Source organism: Helianthus annuus, chromosome 17 (genome assembly GCF_002127325.2).
Source record: "Helianthus annuus cultivar XRQ/B chromosome 17, HanXRQr2.0-SUNRISE, whole genome shotgun sequence".
NCBI classification, from domain to species: Eukaryota; Viridiplantae; Streptophyta; class Magnoliopsida; order Asterales; family Asteraceae; genus Helianthus; species Helianthus annuus.
This window is the reverse complement of record NC_035449.2, coordinates 125,062,788-125,084,124: the sequence shown is the minus strand read 5'-3', so window position 1 is coordinate 125,084,124 and position 21,337 is coordinate 125,062,788. Positions and strand designations below refer to the sequence as shown.

At 40.6% G+C, this 21,337-nt stretch overlaps 1 protein-coding gene and 1 pseudogene across 1 annotated transcript; one reads left to right on the top strand and one right to left on the bottom strand.

Annotated features, from left to right (window-relative positions):
* Positions 1–10,576: 10,576 nt before the first annotated feature.
* LOC110924556 lies at positions 10,577–11,410 on the bottom strand. Its single transcript, XM_022168553.1, has one exon. It carries the CDS (start codon positions 11,408–11,410, stop codon positions 10,577–10,579), a length of 834 nt encoding a protein of 277 aa, XP_022024245.1.
* Positions 11,411–11,949: 539 nt separating this feature from the next.
* Positions 11,950–13,835, top strand: LOC110923518 (annotated as a pseudogene).
* Positions 13,836–21,337: the final 7,502 nt, after the last annotated feature.

Here is a 21,337-nt window from a genome sequence, read left to right as displayed (position 1 = left end):
CGCTGCTGAACTTGTGACTGAGCTGTAGCTGAACCTTTGCTGGAATCCCCATCCCATTTCCGCTTGTTGTCACTGGGAGTAGCGGAAGTAGTAGCACCGGTAGCACTGATACGTTTAGGCAGCCTGTCTTGTTCCACTGCCTGATCCGTGAGGCGATGAGCAAGACGCTGAATATCCTGGATGTTAGCAAGGTTGGCCGATGTCACGTGGCTTTGAATTTCTGGTGCCAACCCCTTGAGATACAACTCAATACGTCTGATAGGAGGGTCCACCATAGTTGGACACAGAACGGCCAGCTCGTTTGACCTTTTAGTATATGCCTCAATTTCCGACCCCGTCATTTTCAGATGAAAGAACTCCACCTCCAACTTGTGGATGTCGTCATGTGTGCAGTATTCCCGTTTAATCAGTTCCTTGAAATCATTCCAAGGAGTGGCGTTAGCAGCTGCCAATCCTAAAAGTTGGACTTGCGCATTCCACCAAGTCAGCGCGATTCCTTCCAGTGTGCCAGTGGCGTACTTCACCCTGCGAGCCTCAAGGCATTCACACATTTCAAACACAGACTCGAGCTTTTCAAACCAATGGAGGAGTCCCACTGCTCCCTCCGTGCCACTGAAGGTGCTTGGACGACAGTCCATGAAATTCTTGAAAGTGCAAATATGTGGCTGAGCGTGTTGACCTGTTGCGTATAAGAACAGGACAAGATTAAACACAAGATTTGGTTTATGAATGTAGGATCTAAAGATCCTAGCGTAAGTCACGACTGCAGGGTATGCTACCTGCTTGTGTGGCTGCAAGTGCCGCAGCAACCTGTTCGTTGATGAGAGCCGTCAACTGGGCTTGTGTCAAGTTAATACGTCCAGCCATGATCTTCATTGCAAAGCACACAAGTGTTCTCAAGTAATAACATATAGTAGGCAACATAATCTAAGCATACCACGAGTAAAGTTCTATGTAAATCTAGCAAGTAGGTATAGTAACATGAATAGTAGTACCTATGATGTTGAGCCTTGCACGTGGAGCGAAGCGTCGTTGTGGATCGTTGAGCACTGTACTGGTTATAGTCTGGTTTTAATAAAACGTCTTCCCCAAATTAAAACCAAGTTCTCTATAACCAATGGCTCTGATACCAATCTGTCACACCCCCAAAATCCACATCGCGGAGTATCACCGCTTGGAGGCGTGACTGACCAGGATCAAGCCACCAATCATATTGAACATATAAGAATTAAGTAAAAGTAATTGCAATTCAACCAACCAAATATGAAAGGTGTTCCAAACACAAGTATAATGTCAATGTTTAGCAGAAGCGTAAAAATAAACCCAACATAAGTAAGAGTATGAAATGTCAAAATGTTTAATCAAAGCGATCACGATCCTTGTCCACAACGACCGCGCCTCCCAGTGCAAGCTCCTAGTGTACCTATCGACCTGCAAGGCATGTAACAGAGAGTCAACAACTAGTTGAGCGAGTTCACAGTGGGTTGTTTAGTAAAAATGTTCGTTTCATAAATCGTTTGTTTGTTTAGTAACCCATGTATCATTATTAATTTCATCGCGGCCCTCCAGGCATGTGTGCGAAGATTAGTGGGGGTTTCCCATGTATTGTAGACTAGTTTATTTGTACCGCGGCCCTCCAGGCATGTGTGCGAAGATTAGTATAAGTATCGCGGCCATACCAGGCATGTGTGCGAAGAACAGTATCAGTATTGCTGCCATTACAGGCATGTGTGCGAAGAGTAGTGGGGGTTTCCCCAGGTATCGCTAGTCTAGTAGTAATTCCCATAACCATGCAAGTACAATTCATTAACCAATCCCATTCCATACCTCAGGGATCCCATGCCTTAGTAAGAGTGTGAACTCACCTTGGTTTGCTCGGTATGCTAAAGTATGTGCTCACAGTTAATCAATCAAGTCCTAGAGTACGCACGTATACATAATCAGTTTATATCCACTAAGCATATACAATCACAGTAGTGTTGGACTAGCAATCACGAACAACATAAGACACATATTCAAGTCCATACAAGTCATGCATATCAGCTAACAGTAGTTAATAAATCCAGTTAACTTTAACATAATTAAACCAGGTTACTGTGCAGATTACCCAATTGGCGAAACGCCCCCTGTTTCGCCATGACCCCTCTCCGACGAAACACTTCTGTTTCGTCAAGGTTGTTTCGTCGTAATGGGTCTTGGCGAAACACCTTTTGTTTCGCCATGTCGGTTTCGTCATCCGGTGTTTCGCCGGTACCTTTGTTTCGTGGCAACCCAAAAGCAATAATAATTCCTAACAAATTATTGGTAGCATCCTAGTACTATTGGGCCGAAGCCCACAGCTAATATTCTTCGTTTGACCGCCCAACCCCACCAATCAAATAAGCTCTTTATCTCACCACATGACCTCATGTATGCTACTGACTTTGATTTTTGAAACCTGCACCTCTAGATAAATTACTAGCCGCCACTTTTAGTAATCATCATTCCACCCACCATCAATTTATAATGAACCGACCATTATTGATATTTGACCTTATATAAGTGAAAGTCCCATGCTATTGGAACAATTACAAGGATGAGTTGATTCACCTATTCTAGCCGACAATTTATATGAAATCTCAATGAAAACTCATGTAATTCCAAGCACAGTGGCTGACAACTTTTTAACCACCTCAAAGTGTTATTGGACTAAATAGTTTGGTGGGTTTGACAATTATACAACACATACATATGATTAAACCTGACTATGCACATGCACTGAAGACAAAAATAGCCGCCCAAGACTTTAGCTAACTCACACATGATTGGACCGATTATATGATGGCACTTCCCATGACTTTTGATTTTTATTTTATTTATTTTTCAAGATGACCAAGCACCAACAGAAATAAAGACTTCACATGCAATGATATGATATCGAATGATGACAAACAGGAATAAAGAGAAACGATTAATGATAACACTAACCTAGATGGATATCGACTGAAGCAAGGAATCGGAAGGATTCAATGATGACGATGATGTTTGCCGTCACCCACTTAATGAGAGTTTAGGGTTTCGATAACTGATCATATGCACACGTATTATACTTAACTGATATAACGTTGGGCCTAACTAGGCTTGGGCGAAATCGGGCCTCGAGATGAGGACGACGAAACCACTTTTGTTTCGTCGTGATTGGTTATGGCTAATCACTTTGTTTCGTTGAGTTGTTATTGGCGAAACACATCTTGTGTTTTTGTCGGGTTGTTAAAATCTTAAGTAGTTATAAGTTCACAAATCAAACACTTCATATAATACACATGGCATGTCAAACAATCATCGTAGTTATAAGTTTACATACCAAACAATCAAGCAACTAAACAGTCAACGAGCAGTAAATGCGAATAAGAAGTCTTGGAAACTCGAGTTGTCACAGGGCATTTGGTTGAGGATATGTTTATGAGTGAATTAGAATTTACTAGAACTGAATTATGTAACTTGTTTGGTTTGTAAATTTGTGAATGTATTTGCGATTAAAAAACACTTAAAAGACTATAGTAACGCTTAAAGTTCAACTTCCAACCCCATTGTTGGTTCAGGTCCTCACTAAATACACACTCAAACTCACTCTCGTATGTATGTAGTATTAATGTGCAAAAGAAAAGTGAAGTGTTCGATAATCACAGAAAGGGGTTACATTTATTCATTAACAACTGGCCAATATACATAGCCATACAAATCGGTGAAACTAAATACCAATTCTCACCTAACTTAAACTATTAAATAACAGAGGAATACAGACTTCATGAGCCGTGTGTCCAACGTGAACGCTATGAAGATGCCTTTAAACCCACTTGACCAATTAACTAATTAAACCGTGACCCGATAACTAATTGTTGACCCATGAATCGTAACTAACCGATTAATCCAACAATCACCCCCTTAATCGGTTTGTTCACACCCGTCACTTACAGCACCAAACCACCTTTTTTTTCCATCCTGAACCATCTCGACTTCTACCGGACACCTGACATCAACCGCGGTCACGCCCAAAGCCTTCACGGTTCAACCCGAATACAAACTCGCTACACTTGTAACATGTCACATGGCATTACGCTGGAAACGTTCACTAACATCTTGACTCATCACGGATCAACGACCTCTACCCGGTCACATCCGAGTCACCCGATTTGAACTCCAACGCCATAATGTTTACAACGGTGTAGTTTCTCCACTCTCTTCTTGTCTCAACAACCCGCACCTTTTTCCGACCACCCTTGTTCAAGAGGCCACTCCACCGACAAAGAAAACAAGCCACCTGCTTATTCCGTTTTCTCACATTGCCAAACAAGACGAATCCAAAGCCACCTGCTTTGACGGATCCATTTTGCCCGCTTTTCACGCACTACGCCGGTCTCCTCTTATCATGAACCAAGCCGATCAAGGCACTTCAAATCCTGCTGTTGTCACCGGATATATGCCAGTTGCTCAAACCCGCAACTAATAACCGAACAGCCCCGTTCTTCCTCCTTTCATCACCACTAACAGCCACGGAACACAAGTGTTTATCACCGGTCACCCCCGTCGTCTTAACCGGTACGTCTACCACAACAACGGCCTACCGAAAACACCATAACGCCTCCGTCTTCTGCTGTTAATCAACCCCGAAACAACACCTTCTTTTACGACTGCCCTCCGATACGAGCCCTAGGCTCTGATACCAAATGTTGGTTCAGGTCCTTACTAAATACACACTCAAACTCACTCTCGTATGTATGTAGTATTAATGTGTAAAAGAAAAGTGAAGTGTTCGATAATCACAGAAAAGAGGTTACATTTATTCATTAACAACTGGCCAATATATATAGCCATACAAATCGGTCAAACTAAATACCAATTCTCACCTAACTTAAACTATTAAATAACAGAGGACTAAAGACTTCATGAGCCGTGTGTCCAACGTGAACGCTATGAAGATGCCTTTAAACCCACTTGACCAATTAACTAATTAAACCGTGACCCGATAACGTGTTAGCCGTTGAGCCATGAACCGTAACTAACCGATTAATCCAACAAACCCCACTCCCGATCCCCCCAAATTCCATGGTCGTTCATCATCGATTAGGCTACTCGGTACGGGAGGAGGGTAGTCTTCATTAACTTTCTACTTATTTCAATCACATTTGTAGAAAGTTGATTTCAGTAATGTTCAAACCGTAAATCATTCACTTTGTTGCTAATACTTTCCATATTTTGCAGGCAAAAACTATTACACTTTACAGACTGTAATAATCATATCTATTTTTGTGATAGTCACCATCGTCTTAATAAATGCTGCATTTTGTATCATTACGAGATTAAGGCAGAAGAAATCGCAAATGACGATTCCACCAACCCCGCAAAGTACTCAAAGTAAGTTCTAAGTATTCATGGTTTGTATTGTGAACACTAGTCTTATGTTGTGGTTTGTAATGTAATGATCCTGGCTGACATTTTCCTATTAAACAACATACCATTTGTTTGAGTGTTTGCTAAAGAAAACTCATCTTCGTTTTAATAGCTGAAACGACTATGGGTATTGGCACAGCCGAATCTTTGCAATATGACTTTAGTATGCTGAAAGCAGCAACAAATGATTTTTCTGAAGAAAATAAGCTTTGACAAGGTGGTTTTGGAACGGTTTACAAGGTACGAACCAACCTGTATTTGTCAATGATCATTACAAATAGGGGTGCAAACGAGCCAAGCGGCTCGCGAGCTACTCGAGATCGGCTTGAGAAAAAGCTCGAAACGAGCCGAGCCTTATCGAGCCCGAGCCGAGCTTGAGCCTTAAAACAAAGCTCGTTTGTTTATCGAGCCCGAGCTCGAGCCTCACATGTGAAGCTCATTAGGCTCGTCGAGCCTTAGTGTAAACGAGCCGAATCGAGCCGAGCTTATTTAAACTTGTTTACAAGCCGACCTTGAACCTAAAAATAAGCTTATTTAGTAAACGAGCCCGAGCCCGAGCTTTACTTATCGAGCTCGCAAGCCTAAAAAGTATATTATTTATATTATGTTTATTTAATATACTAATTAATAGATAATAAACGAGCCGAGCCCGAGCCGAGCTCGAGCTTGATAAAATACAAACGAGCCGAGCTCGAGCTTTGAAAACAAAGCTCGAATCGAGCCCAAGATCTCATAAGTTAATCGAGCTCGAGCTCGAGCCTGGCCGAGCTCGCTCGGCTCGGCTCGTTTTTTCCACCCTCTTATAAATTATATTTGTATGTATATATAATTAAACCTTTTCACACTCATCATAAACAAATGATTACATGTATTAACATGAATAATATAGACAAACTGACAACAGTTTTTTTTTTTTTTTTTTTTTTTTTGTACTTATATTTGTATAAAAGAAGGTTTGCACTTATAAAGATAGAATTGAAATCAATGTGTGGCTATCCTCCTCAATAAAGAAAATGAAAGTGTATCCAGTAAATCCCTACATGACTTTTAAATAGAACTACATTATACACATATCACTGCTAAAACGTTAATTAAAGTTATATGTTTCAATTGAAATCAATGTGTACACTATCAACTATCCTCCTTACTAAAGAAAATGAAAGTGTATCTAACTAATCCCTACATGACTTCTAAATAGAACTACATAATACACATATCACTGCTAAAACGTTAATTAATGTTATTTGTTTTATTAAAAGCACGTGAAACAAGATATAATATTGATATTAAAGCATCGCCATGTGCTTTTTTGAATGATATTTAGGGTACGCTTGGAGATGGGCATAATATAGCTGTAAAGAGGCTAGCATGGATTCTGGACAAGGTGACATGAAATTCAAGAATGAACTTCACCATCGTAATTTGGTTCGACTTCTAGGTTTCAGTGTAGAAGGTATTAAACTGTGGTATCAATTGATTGATTTACAATGAATAGGGGAACCATATAAATAGCATTACAACATAACAACTTTGCTAATGGGTGCCTAACAAATCTCCTGCAGTTATGGAGATGGACTATTTCCTAAAGTGATAGGATCTGGTCCGCTAATACTCCCCCTCAGTTGGGACGTGGGTCTTGACACACGTTCAAACTGGATCGGAAACTATGAAAGAGTTGTCTTAACAAGCCTTTAGTGAAGATGTCAGCGTACTGATAAGCTGCAGGAACATGTAGGACACGTATGTGACCGAGTCGAACTTTCTCCCTAACAAAATGAATGTCGAGCTCCACGTGCTTGGTCTGTTGGTGCTGTACCGGGTTCTCGGACAGGTAGACAGCCGAGACGTTGTCACAATAAACTATAGTTGCCTGTCGTATGGGGATGTGAAGTTCTAGGAGCAGGTTTCGAAGCCAACTTGTCTCGGCAACGGCATTGGCAACCCCCGGTACTCGGCTTCGGCACTAGAGCGTGAAACGGTCGGCTGGCGTTTGGAGGACCAAGAGATAAGGTTGTGCCCCAAGTATACGCAATAGCCCGAGGTGGAACGACGAGTATCCGGGCATCCGCCCCAATCGGCATTAGAGTATGCTGTTAGAGTAGAGCTCTTGGAAACCGACATGTGTATTCCGTGATCAATTGTACCTTTTACATAGCGAAGAATCCGTTTTAAGAAAACAAGGTGTGGTTCCCGAGGGGCATGCATGAATAAGCATATCTGCTGAACCGCGTATGATATATCTGGCCGAGTAAAGGTGAGATACTGTAATGCCCCGGCGAGACTGCGGCATAGAGTCCCATCTTGCAAAAGGGGACCGTCAGTGGCACTGAGCTTGGAGGACGTATCCACAGGTGTGGCACCAGGTTTGCATGATGTCATGTTGGCACGGTAAAGAATGTCCCAAGCATACTGTGTTTGAGATAGAAACATGCCTTTCGAGTTTCGTGTAACCGAGATGCCTAGAAAATGATGTAGAGTGCCCAAGTCGGTCATGGCAAATTCACCTGAAAGAAGCTGAATAACATGCTGTAGAAAAGTATTCGAAGATGCTGTTAAGATAATGTCGTCAACATATAAAAGAAGAAAAGCCATGTTATCGCCGTGGCGATACACAAATAGTGAACTGTCACATAAGCTTCCCTTAAAACCTTTGGAAGTAATAAAGTTAGCAAATCTGTAAAACCATGCTCTCGGTGCTTGTTTCTGTCCGTATAACGATTTACGTAAGCGGCACACGTGGTGAGGTCTAGACTGATCTATAAAGCCGGGCGGTTGATGCATAAAAACCGTTTCATTTAAATCCCCATGTAAGAACGCGTTTTTGACGTCTAGTTGATGTATGGGCCACTTTCGTGATAAGGCAACCGATAACACGGTCCGAATGGTGGCCGGTTTGACCACGGGGCTGAATGTATCCATACAATCGAGACCCACTGTTTGAGATTTTCTGTTGATGACAAGCCGAGCTTTGTAGCGAGCAAGAGTTCCATCAGAGTGGAACTTATGGCGAAACAACCACATACACCAGATGACAGGATGAGATTCCGGTTTCGGAACCAACTCCCATGTACCATTAGTTATTAATGCATTATATTCGTTAAGCATAGCCTGTTGCCAATTCGGGTCGGTAAGGGCTTTAAGGTATGAGGTGGGTATGGGAGATATGGTAGGTTTATTGGATGTGTGAAGGTTGTATTTGGGGTTGGGTTTGACAATGCCATCCTTCCGCCGAGTAGTCATAGAGTTAGTGTTGGTGGGCGGATGTGTTGTGGTAGGAGGTGATGTGGTGGTCGGTGGGGACATTGGTAATGGCGAGGGCGGGGACTGTGGTAGTGGCGAGGGTGGGGACGGTGATAATGGCGAGGGTGGGGACGGTGGGGTTGGTTGGGTAGCGACTTGAGAGGGTAGGGTGTGTTGGCTGGTAAGTGGATGATGGGAGGAAGGATGGGTGGCAGTGGAATGAGGTTGGGGTACGGGTTGGGGGGCTGTGGGAAATTGGAAGTGGGCCGGGTCAGGTGAGTCGTCGTCAAGGAACCGGTACGTTGTTGGGTTGGATGGGTTGGTGAAGGGAAACGTGTTCTCATCAAAAGTAACGTGACGGGAAATATGGACACGGCCAGTTGAAGGATCGAGGCACCGGTAACCCCGAAAGTTTTCGGGGTACCCGAGAAAGATGCACCGGATGGAACGAGGATGAATCTTATGTGGTTGAGTGGCAGATAGATTTGGGTAGCAAGCGCACCCAAACTCCCGAAGATGTTCATAAGTTAGGTGACAATTGTACAAAGCAAACGTGGGTGTATTAAAATTGAGACGAGTAGTGGGAGTGATGTTATGAAGATAGGCGGCTGTGTAAAGGGCCTCCACCAAGTAAACGGGAGGAAGGTGAGCATCAACAAGTAAGGCACGGATTATGTCGTTCAGTCGCCGTATCATGCGTTCAGAACGACCATTTTGAGACGATGTTTGGGGACACGAGAAGCGTATGACAAAACCATTGGAGGATGCAAAGTTATGAAAAGCGTGATTATCGAACTCTTCCCCTAAATCACATTGAATGGATTTAATATTTTTTTGAAATTGGGTTTTGACAAAATGATGAAATTTTGCAATTTTTGTAAATGCTTCTGATTTGAACTTTAATGGATACACCCAAACATAGTGTGAATAGTTGTCAATTAGAACCAAGTAGTATTTGTAAGACGTTTTGCTTAAAATTGGCGACGTCCAAAGGTCGCAATGTATGATGTCGAATGGTGCATAAGTAAATGAATTGGAAATAACGAAAGGAAGTCTTTTACTATTAGCTAAATGACACGAATCACAAAATTCAAACGAGTTCTTAGTGCAATCAATCAAACAACGACTAGAAAGAAAATGCAAAATGTTCGACCCCGGGTGGCCAAGGCGATCATGCCACTTATTTGTTGAAGTCGAGGTTGCCAAAAAAGCTTGAACTGGGGAAGTGAAAGGATATAGTTCGCCGGTGCTCTCATGGCGTGAAAGGTGGTGCCCCGTCTTGAGATCCTTCAAAGTAAAACTGTTAGGGTCAAATTCCACAGAAACTTGGTTATCACGGGTAAGTTTTCATACAGAAAGAAGGTTTTTAACAACGGTAGGTGCATAAAGAATATTGTTTAGTTTAAAGGTTTTTGATGGTGTGGTGTGAACACCGCTACCGGTACCCGTGATTGGCAACGTTTGGCCATTACCGACAAATATATTAGCATTAGTAAACTTAGATAATAGATTTTGAATTTTATTATCATCCGAAGTAATGTGAGAAGACGCACCTGTGTCCATGTACCATTGTGGGTCCGGTTGATTAAATGATAAAGAGCTCAGGGCGGCACCAAGTTCTGTAGGATTAGGAGGGTCAACATTGGATGGGCTTGGTGTAGGCGGAAAACCGGGTGGGGCCTGTGGAGTTTGGGCCGAAAGCCCATATCCTGATGCGGGTTGAGGACCATGGCCGTAGTATGCTTGTTGGGGTGGAGCCGCATGTTGTGGTGGTGTAGGAGAAGTGGGCCGAGACCACTGGGACGTCCAAGGGGACTGGGCCGGATGAGGGCATGGAGGTGGGGTAGGGTACCAATGTTGACCAGTTGGCTGTTGAGAGAAATTGGGTGGTTGAGAATATCCTCCATTATTCCACTGCTGTGAATAGTAACCGAAAGAGCTTCTTCCACGACCACGGCTTCCTCGAGAGTTTCGACCACGACCCCGGCCACGTGTATATGGTCGGGGCTGATAATAGTCCGGTGGGGTTTGTGTTGACGCCGGTAGGTGGGACGGACGTTGGTGTGGCAGTGCGAGGGGCGGCGAGTGCTGAGTGTTGCTGTCTGGCTGCTTGGCGTCGCTGCTCTCTTTCGATCATGTCTCTGGCATCATCCCAGGAGGTGTTCGATTGGTTGATAAACGAGGCGGTAGTGTCGTATTCTGGTGGTAGACCTTGAACCATCTGCAAGACTAGTCGGGATTCGGTAACGGGCTGGTCGACGTCTTTCAACTGTTCAGCAATGCCTTTTAACTTTTGGAAATACTCATTCAACGATGAGCAAGAAGCCAACGGTGTGTTGGTGAAGGCCTGTAGAAGAGAGGATGCACGTGAGTTCTTGTTATTCTGAAAGATCGACTGGAGTTTATTCCAAGCTTGTTGAGCGGTTGACTGATCGTCTAAGATACGAACCAGAAGGTCGTCTGAAAGTGTTCCGTAGATCCACTGTAAGACAATAGAGTCTATTTTAGCCCATGATTCATAGTCTTCGTCTGTTTCCGCTGGCGGCTTGGTTCCATCGATATGCTTCAATACCTCGTAGCCTTTTGCGTGGAGTTTAAAGAGTTTCACCCATGCCGAGTAGGTGACCTTTTCACCATCGAGAATTCTGACTTTGTTCTGAATGTTGGTTACAGAGTAAACGGGATGGAGATGTTTGTTGTCGGTCGTAACCGAGGAAGAGGAGGTGTCTTTTCCGGTCATGATGTCGCCGGAATAAAAAGGGGAACAGATCGGAATGGGTTTTAACTATAGCTCTGATACCATATTAAACCGTGGTATCAATTGATTGATTTACAATGAATAGGGGAACCATATAAATAGCATTACAACATAACAACATTCCTAATGGGTGCCTAACAAATCTCCTGCAGTTATGGAGATGGACTATTTCCTAAAGTGATAGGATCTGGTCCGCTAATAGAAGGAAGCGAACGACTTCTTGTTTACGAACACTTACCAAATGGGAGTCTTGATCAATTTATATTTGGTAAGTTTTCAAGAGCACACAGCCTTTATGTGCCACAACTTGCATCGAAGAAACACAAACATTATACTAACTAAACAATAGTAACCAAATTTGAAAGTTTTCATCCAGTATAGATTAGTTTACATTGGGAAAGTTGATAGCAAAAAACCCTCTACCATAAGTAATATTATAAAAGAAAGAAAAAATCATGTTTGAAAATTTTATGTGTTCAAATGAAGTTTTGATGAATGAATTTGTTAATACCAAATAAATGATGTGCTTTGTAGATCATAGTAAACACAAACTTCTTGATTGGGAACAACGATATACTATCATCAACGGCATTGCAAAAGGACTACTATACTTGCATGAAGATTCTCGTATAAGGATAATTCACTGTGATATGAAGGCAAGTAATGTTTTGTTAGATGCATAAATGAATCCCAAAATTGCTGATTTTGGCATGGCAAGATTTTTTAAAGAGGAGGAATCTCAAGGAGAAACAAGTCAAATTGTTGGAACATAGTAAGTACATATACTTTTGACGAAATTCATTAAGGGAATTACATTTTTTTTGGAAGGAGTGGATCAACTGGTTACTTTGGCCGCCTCTAGGCGTACCCGCTCAGATTCGAATCCGCCGGCCCACAATGTGGTACCTTCCGGTCGGTCTGGCAGCGGCGGATGTAAAGAGGAACAAGGGGTAGCCTCCGCTACCGCTTGGTCGGAAAATTTTTGACGTTTTTAGTGTAAATTTTGGAAAAAGACGTTTTTTCGATTTCGTTACCGCCTATTTATAAAATGTTATCGCTTGGTCAGAATCCTAGATCCGCCACTGCGGTCTGGCCTAAGCCCCGTGCAGGAACCCCACTGGCCCGGGATCAAACCCGTGATCTGTGGGTAAACCTTCACACATCTTACTAGCTGAGTTGGTAGTCATTGGCAAAAATGTAACTTAGGCGAATTACATAGAATTGTTATAAATATAACTCATAGACTACTCACCACACCATGTTTCTAAAGTTGCATTTAATGTGGTCGGAATGTTGCTACACGTTCAATCAATCCCCATTTAGTGACCTAGTCTACATTGTCATGGTGCAGCTTTGAAGGGGCCGGGGGAAGGGGCGGCGCCCAACCCCTGAACTTTTCTCTCATTAGTGTTAGATATGTAGTTTTCGTATAGAAACTTTTGGGTATATTCATTTTCGATCCCCCGGTTCTATAGAAATTTTTGGGTATATACGTTTTCGACCCCCCGTCGAAAACGTCAAACTTCGCCACTGTACATTGCAAGGTCAAAATTCTAATGTGAGTATCTTAACATGCTATTGATTTGCCTTTACAACACGAACGTGGAAAACCATTTTTAGAATCCAGTAAATGTTACTTTGATGTGTAAAAGTAGGGTTTGGCCGGATCAATTTCAAAACTCATGTGTATTTTAACAATATGCATTCGAACACCAACGGTTGCCAAATAACATGCCTATTTATCTCATTATGTTGTTTTTGTTCATGATTTTTATGTTTCTTATACTAATAACCAATTTCAAAATATTCAACGCTTATAAGTGTGTGTTGGTATGTGGTCTTAACTATGCGTTCAAGTGCTAACCATTTTACTATTCACTATCATAGCGGTTATATGGCTCCTGAATATATGATGCATGGCCAATTCTCAGTAAAGGTCTGATGTCTTTAGCTATGGTGTGGTGGTACTAGAGATGGTAACCGGTCAAAAGAACCAATGTTTTAAAAACGAAGAGAGGATAGAAGATCTTCTTAGCTTTGTAAGTATCCACCTTTCTACCATATCTAAACATAATTTTTCAAACTTATCATATGAATTCTAAGCGAATTTGTTAATATCTTTTAGGCATGGAAAAGTTGGATGAATGGGACAATATCAGATATAATCGACCCTACATTGAAGGCAAAATCTGGTTCAATGCATAATATTATCAGACATATCCACATTGCATTATTATGTGTTCAAGAAAATGCTATCGATAGACCAACCATGGCTTTAGTTGTTCTTATGCTTAATAGCTTCTCTGTTACGCTTCCCATACCAACGGAACCTGCGTTTTTCATGCATAGTGTCATTGATGCTGAAATGCCACTCCTACTGGAGTATCGACAGGGAGCAACGGGTTGAGAAACCCTAGAAGATTTAAATCAAGTCACTATAATCTCAATATTTTCTTATTTACTCACAGATAGGTATCAAGAATCTTCTTATATTCCACCCATATATTCTACACGTAGATTTCACGGTTTCAGTTAAGAAACACAACTTCATTATCCATTTAAGAACATATGTAGAGCATAAATTTAAAATTTTGGATTTTGTTTTATTTCATAACTGAGATGATATTCGCAATCATGCCCCAGGTATATTTATGGTGCATGTGTTTGACACATGCATCCCATGATTTATATATTACCAAGTCATGGCAAGGAAATAGAATATTTACTGAATGCTTAAATAAAAACGCCATTGATCCTTTTTGGTCTAGATTCATTCTAATTTAAGATGTTACATTACCCTCAATGATAAATGGCACTAAAGGTGGGATAAGATTAGGGACCATTAGGTTCTGGATTTGATTCACATAAGAGGGGTTTTTTCTGTATTTATTGAGTTTCCTCGTTATTTGATGTATAGGTTTTTTTTTCCAGATTTATCAGGTTTTCTCCTGAATTGATGTATAGCCATTATCAAGTTTTCTCCTTAATTACTAGCTGAGCTGGTAGTCATTGGCAAAAAATGTAAGGGGAATTACATAGAATTGTTATAATTATAACTCATAGACTACTCACCACACCATGTTTCTGAAGTTGCATTTAATGTGGTCGGAATGTTGCTACACGTTCAATCAATCCCCATTTAGTGACCTAGTCTACATTGTCATTGGCGTAACTTTGAAGGGGCCCGGGGGGCACCCAACCCCCAAACTTTTCGCTCAGTAGTGGTAAATATGTAGTTTTCGTATAGAAACTTTTGGGTATATACGTTTTCGACCCCATAGTTCTATAGAAACTTTTGGGTATATACGTTTTCGACCCTCCGTCGAAAACGTCAAGCTTCGCCACTGTACATTGCAAGGTCAAAATTCTAATGTATGTTAACATGGCTATTGATTTGCCTTTACATCACGAACGTGGAAAACCATTTTTAGAATCCAGTAAATGTTACTTTGATGTGTAAAAGTAGGATTTGGTCGGATCAATTTCAAAACTCATGTTTATTTTTAACAATAAACACCACCTCCAACAACCATATTTCCACCCCAAAGTCGGAAGATAACCCCCCCCCCCTCCCCGGTTGTTCTTTTTTCCAGCAGTCTGGTACCGGCATTGTGTAACTCTCCTGTGATTGCATGGTTGGTCCTGTGTTTCGCTACATGTACGAGCATTGTTAGCAGAGCTGTGGGTTAGATTGTCTTTGGAGTGTTTTTTTCTTCTTGTTCTAGCGGTTCGTTGGCCAAATCCGGATTTCGATTGCTTAGTAGGTCTGTGATTGATCGCGGCTGCCTTGGTAGTTTAGCTAGATCGATACGAATCCTATTAACCTTTCATAAATCTGTGAGGGGTTGCCAAATGGATGGAGAGGGCCAGGCTGGTTTCGACCCTCGGAAAGGAGTTGGCAAGAACATCACCAAGTTTTTCATTTCTAACCTTCCTAAGGGTTGCACTCCGTGGGAGCTTAGGCGCTGTTTGGAAGGAGGTAGGGAGTAATCAGGTGGTGGAGAAGCAGGAGTGTGAGAAATCGGTAGTGGTTTGGGACAGGACTGCAGCTTTTAAGGATTTGTGTGGGAAAGCTTGGGTGGGTAGGGCAGTGGATTTGGAGACGTTGGTGGATTTTCACCGGCTTCTTCGAATTACCAGAACTGATTTCTCTAATATTCAATATCTGGGCGGCTTATCCATTCTTATCTCGTTCAGTGATGAGGTTTCTGTGAATAAGTTCTTAGATTCTCGTGAGGTTCGGGGCCCTTAGTTTTCGAAACTCGTTGCATGGGAAGGGCCGTCCCTTCCTTTAGAACGGGTGGCTTGGCTTATGTTATATGGGGTACCACTGCATCTGCTTGATCTAGATGTGCTTAAGATGGTTGGTGAATTGTTCAGGAAAGTTTTGCACGTGCAAATTTCTCTGGTCGATGAAAAAGATATGTCGGTGAACAGGGTTGGTGTGTTAGCAGGAAAAGCCCAGAGGATTAAAGAAAACGTGAAAGTTAAGTGGAAGAACAAGAACTACAGGAGTTGGGTTGAAGAGGAGCAGGACGAGTGGATTCTGGACTGTTAGGGGTTTGCAGAGGGTGACACTCCGGTTGTGTCGTCGTCGATGGCCTCCTCTCCGGTGGTTAGGATGACGCATCCCGGGAACTAGGAAGATGTTTCCGTAGGAGTCGAGGAGGCATGCATGGGGATGGATCGTTGAGGGGAGATGAGCCGGTTGGGTCTTTTTCCAAGGTTGACGGCGATGTTGGGAATCCCAATGGGAATATTTCCAAAGGTCAGTCCTTTTCGAGTTCTGGTACAGGAGACGTTTCCAATATTCCTGGTGCAGGGAACAAGGACATTTTCTTTTTCAAGTCTAGGAAGAAATCGAAGAGACTTAGGAGAATTGTGGCAAAGGGTCAGGCTAATGACAATAAGGGTAGCCCAAGTTTTATGTTGGACTCCAGTGAACATATTAGGCCCACGAAGAGGAATAGGGCCCAAATGGAAGAGGATGGTGATCCTTTCTCTCTTGATCACCTGTTGGGCTTAATGAATGAAAAGGCAGCCAAGTGAGCTGGTAGTCAACCTTGTAGTCCCAGCGATTCTGTGTCTCAGCCGCCTCCTCCGGGTGGGGTTCCGTTCGATCTCAATCACAGAGTAGCATCCGAGGATTCTTCTTCTGTAGGATCGTTCCGATGACCTTAAACGTCAGTAGAAGTAGTTCATCTCAGTTTACAAAGGCGGAATCAAAGTAAACCAAGTCAAAAACAGCTTAATCCTTTCAATTCTTCTTTCTATTACTGATTGTGAGCTTTTACAGAGATTTTTACAGAAATCCGGCAGCACCTTCGCTCACACACATAAACATTCCTACTACTGACCGTTTGAACTAAACTATCTATTTATAGACTCATGTTGTCCGTTTGAACAAGACACATCTTGTTCAAACGGTCACGCTTCAAACGAACAGGCACCTTCAAACGGTCAGGCAACATTCAAACGGCCAGGGCTATTTCAACCTATGCAAACCCTATTTTAATCTCGTTTATGCACCCGTTTAACCTATGAAGACATAAGACTTGATAAGACGTAGTCAGCAGACATTTCGTGCACCAACAGACTCCCCCTTGGATGTTGACGAAGTCTTCGGCATCAAGTCTTTAGTCTTTGACTCTTCACAACTTTGTCTCCTTATTGTAACAACTCAATCTTCACAGATTCAAAATCTTTTCCTAGCTCCATCTTCAGTCTTCCCTTTAGATGTTGATCCAGACTCCCCCTTTCACAGACTCCCCCTCTCAGTATGCTGGGATCTGAGGTTTCTGGTTCAAGCTTTGACAATTAGCTTCCATGGGAATAATGAAGTCTCCAAACCTGTTTAACCTACACATTCTCTACCTCAACATAAATTTCACAAATTTATAACACTGAACTTCCTGGTAGATATCATTATCACATATATTAGTTACATCAAGTTCAAATGAATGAGCTTGATTAACCAAATATACAATCTTTCAAACTATTTATATATGTCATTCAAAGAATTTTCAACAAAATTTCCCAATCCAATTCATCATGTTTAGCACTTAGAATTTTGAATATCAGCTCTTCATCATCAGTTGCCAAAAATCTTTTTGAATTTTTGTTTTTGAATGAAAAACAGTAAACAAATATATACAGATAATATTTTTGAGAGTTTGTGTAAGAGGATCATATCAGTTCATGAGACAAATCACTAGCACCGTTAAGCTTTAATCATTTTAAGTTCTAAACGATTCACGTAGATTGACGATATAGTTGTCCTCTTAAATTTTCACACTATTTTCAATCTATTCAGGATACGATTTAGATGTTTTATGAACTTAGCTCATTTATGTGTCCCACCTCTTGAATATACTCCCGTATCCAGAATCTCAATATTCAGTCTTACAGGTGAGTATACTACAATGATATCTGTACATAATTTAGGGGTTAAATGCGAGAACTGAGGGATCTCAGGTCGATACTTCCGTATGCGCAGAGAGATATCAGTTTCGACTTTGCAGTATGTCCCCTTTAGAGGATCTTTTCAGCTACAACAGATGATTATCAATTTTATTGTCTAATCAGCTGAGGGTTTTATGCTATGTTTCAAGCATTTCAGGCAAAGCATTATCCAAGGACTAGGTCAGAACTTCCGTTCAGCAGAAGTCCCGAAATAATACCCCAGACATCATTGAGTATAAAACCTAGTATATCAGAATAAGAGACCTTTCAAACGAGATTTCAGGGGTTACCTATATATCCAAGTAGTGTTCCCCACGAATTTCACAAGTTTGAAATTTTAGGTTTATATCCCGAATAAATCTACTAAATGTGCAAAAACCTATCGACACATCATCAGTGAGACCGTTTATCACATTTGACATTTCATTTCCTTAGCATGCTGTGATAGTCCACTGATTTTCTATCATTTCCTCTTTTCTCAAAAAAACTCAAATTTTTGAATTTTATAATGTTTTTGGAATTTTCAAATTTTCTAATTTTTTTAAAATTTTTTCTCCCCCTAAAATCAAAATATGTTTCAATTTTGATTTTCAAGGAAAATTTGAAAAACAAACTGTACAAATAAAGTGACAAACTGATATCGAATCACTTCAATTCGCCATTCATTTGGCATAAACAATCAGAACTCCCCCTGACAACAAACTATTTTCCCATTTAGATTTCAAAACACTTAAGTTTGTTTTAATCAAAATGGTTTTTCCGGAAAATTAGTTTTGTGTGTCATTTCACAAATTCGGGGTTCTTTCATCATATTGTTTTCCTTTAATCACTTGACGGAAAGAGAAATCAAGTACAACTTAATGTCCTTGATTAGTCTTTTATAATTCGAGATATCACAGTTACCAACCTGTGAATTTCTCAAGAAAGATGCCGATACCTGTTCCACACTTACCAACCTGGGAACTCCGGCAAGTCAGGTTTTTCATTTAAACAGATTCACCCAAGCCTGACCAGCCTTGGGTTTGACAGTTTTAACCTCAACAAATGACTCTTCTAGTTTTGACATACCAGAATCATTGCTTGAATGTGGCTTGTCTGACTTTGATCTGTCAGATTCATCGCCAACACGTGGCTCCTTTGTTTCCAAAGAAACAAATTCCTTGCCAGGAACTTTTTCTTTCTTAACACTGCATTCTGTCCTCAGATTTGTATCTGATGAATCCGTTTTGCTTGATTTGTCATTCTTTGGAGAGCAAGACGATTTATCAGAACTCTTCTCTGTTTTACTTGTTGTATCCGAGGACAAAATCCTTTCCAGATACTCTCTGGCCTTCTTCCTCTTCTTTCGCAGGCTGTCTTTTTGCCCCTGAGAAAGCTTTACTTTTGTTTCCTGAACTTTAGGTTCTTGAACCTTCGGTTCTTTGGGCTTGACTTTGACTGGTTTCTTTGCCTTACTTTGAGATTCAGCCCTCGATCTTCCCATCGATCTCCTCGGGCAATCTCTGGCAATATGACCTCTGATGTTACAGTTAAAGCACCTTCTCGTCTCATATCTCCGGCTTTGGCAGTTAACAGCAATGTGTCCTTGATAGCCACAAGAATAACACACTCTGTTATCATACCTCTTCTCTCTTTCATATCATACACCATTTTCATACCACACGCTTAAATCATAGCATTGAGTTGCCTTGTGGTAGTCATTTCTCTTCTTGTATCCTTGATTTGGCATTTGAGCACTGTGGTCAAACCTGCACCACTGATTACCAACTATTTTTGAATTTTGATTTTTAAAATTTTGTAATTTTTTTATTGTGATTGGATGATTGATCTGATGAGCTTTTATTTTCTTTTTGAAAATTTTTCAAATTTTTATCTTTTTGTTTCTGTTCTGCATTCTTCTTAACAGGTTTTTGCTTTGAGCATTCACCTATTTCAGTAGATTGCAAAACAGTATTTTGAAATTTTTCTTGTAAATCTAAAAATATTTTTCTTTTCTTTTCTTTTTTATCATCAGATTTGTCATCACAATCTTCAATTTTGACTTTGTCAAAATTTGTGACCTTGTCACTTATTGGAACAGAATTGATTGGTTTTGGACAGGGAAAATTCAAACTATCTGATGCAGTCACAAAACCTTTCAATTTCTTTTCAAGTTCATCAATCTTGATTCTTGAATTCTCAGCTTCGTTTTCAAGCTGAGATATTATTTCAAGATGAGACTTGATTGAATTTTCATTTTCAATTTTAAGATTTTCAAGAACAGATTTTTCATTTTTCAAACCTTTTAACTATTCTTGAAATCTTGTTTCATTTTCTTTCAGATTTTTGTTTTCCAATTTTATCCAGAAATCTTCATCTTCTGAAGATTTTCTTTTGCTTTCAAAATCTTTTTCAAACTCAGCAATTTTCTTTTGAGCATCTTCAACTTCATGCTCAAGTCGAATAATTTTAGCAAGATGAGAGTTTATTTCGCTTTGTTGCTCCAAATTATTCTTGCCAAAGATATCTCTCTCATCTTGTAAAATCTTTATTTGACTTTCGAAATCATTTTCCAATTTTTTAAAATTGTTGTTTTCTAATGACAAACTTTCAACAATCTTTAAAAGTTGGTCATTATCAGATCTCAGTTTTTCGCAATTTAAACGCAAACCCAGAATCTGTTCATCATCAGCTTTCTTCTCATTCTTCAGAGTATTGTTTTCCAATGTCAAACTCTCCACATCCTTCAAGAGTTTCACACTGTCTGCTTCTGATTTTTCGCATTTCGAGCATACAACTTCACATTTTGAAGTTTCATCCTTCTTAGATTCTATCTTTGTTATTCCTTCTCTAACCCTTTTGATTAATTCACTAAACTCATCCAAACTTATATTTTCTGAGTTTCTTTCTATTTCATCTATTAACTCTTTCTTTTTCTTTTTCTCTTCTTCATCTCCCCACCATTTCTTCTGCTAATAATCATCCTCTTCTTTGTACTCCTGGATGATGGCTTCAATATCTAGCGTTTTATCATCAATCGCGATGTTGCCATACCTATCAAGGTAACACTCCCTTTTCGAATCCCATCTTCCCGCTCTTTTTGCATCCCGATAAATGCGAGAAATCCTAAGAATTTTGTATTCGGCAAGCATTTTCTGATAGCAATACTTCTGCTCTTCAGTACGTTCATCTTTCCAAGGAATAGGTTCATCGTTCGCCATGAGCTTATATTTGTGAATTTCCTGAAAAATCAGCAAACACTTAGAAAAATTTTCGATTTAGAAAAATATCAGATTCAAACGGAACCTGTTCAAACGGAATGGTCTTGTCCGTTTGAAATACCAATAGTTTCAAACGGAAAGTATTCAAACGGTATAGTTTCAAACGACAGTTTTTCAAGCGACCACTTTCAAACGGAATGTGTCATTTTCAAAAGGTATGACGTCACTTTTTCTCGAACAACTTCAA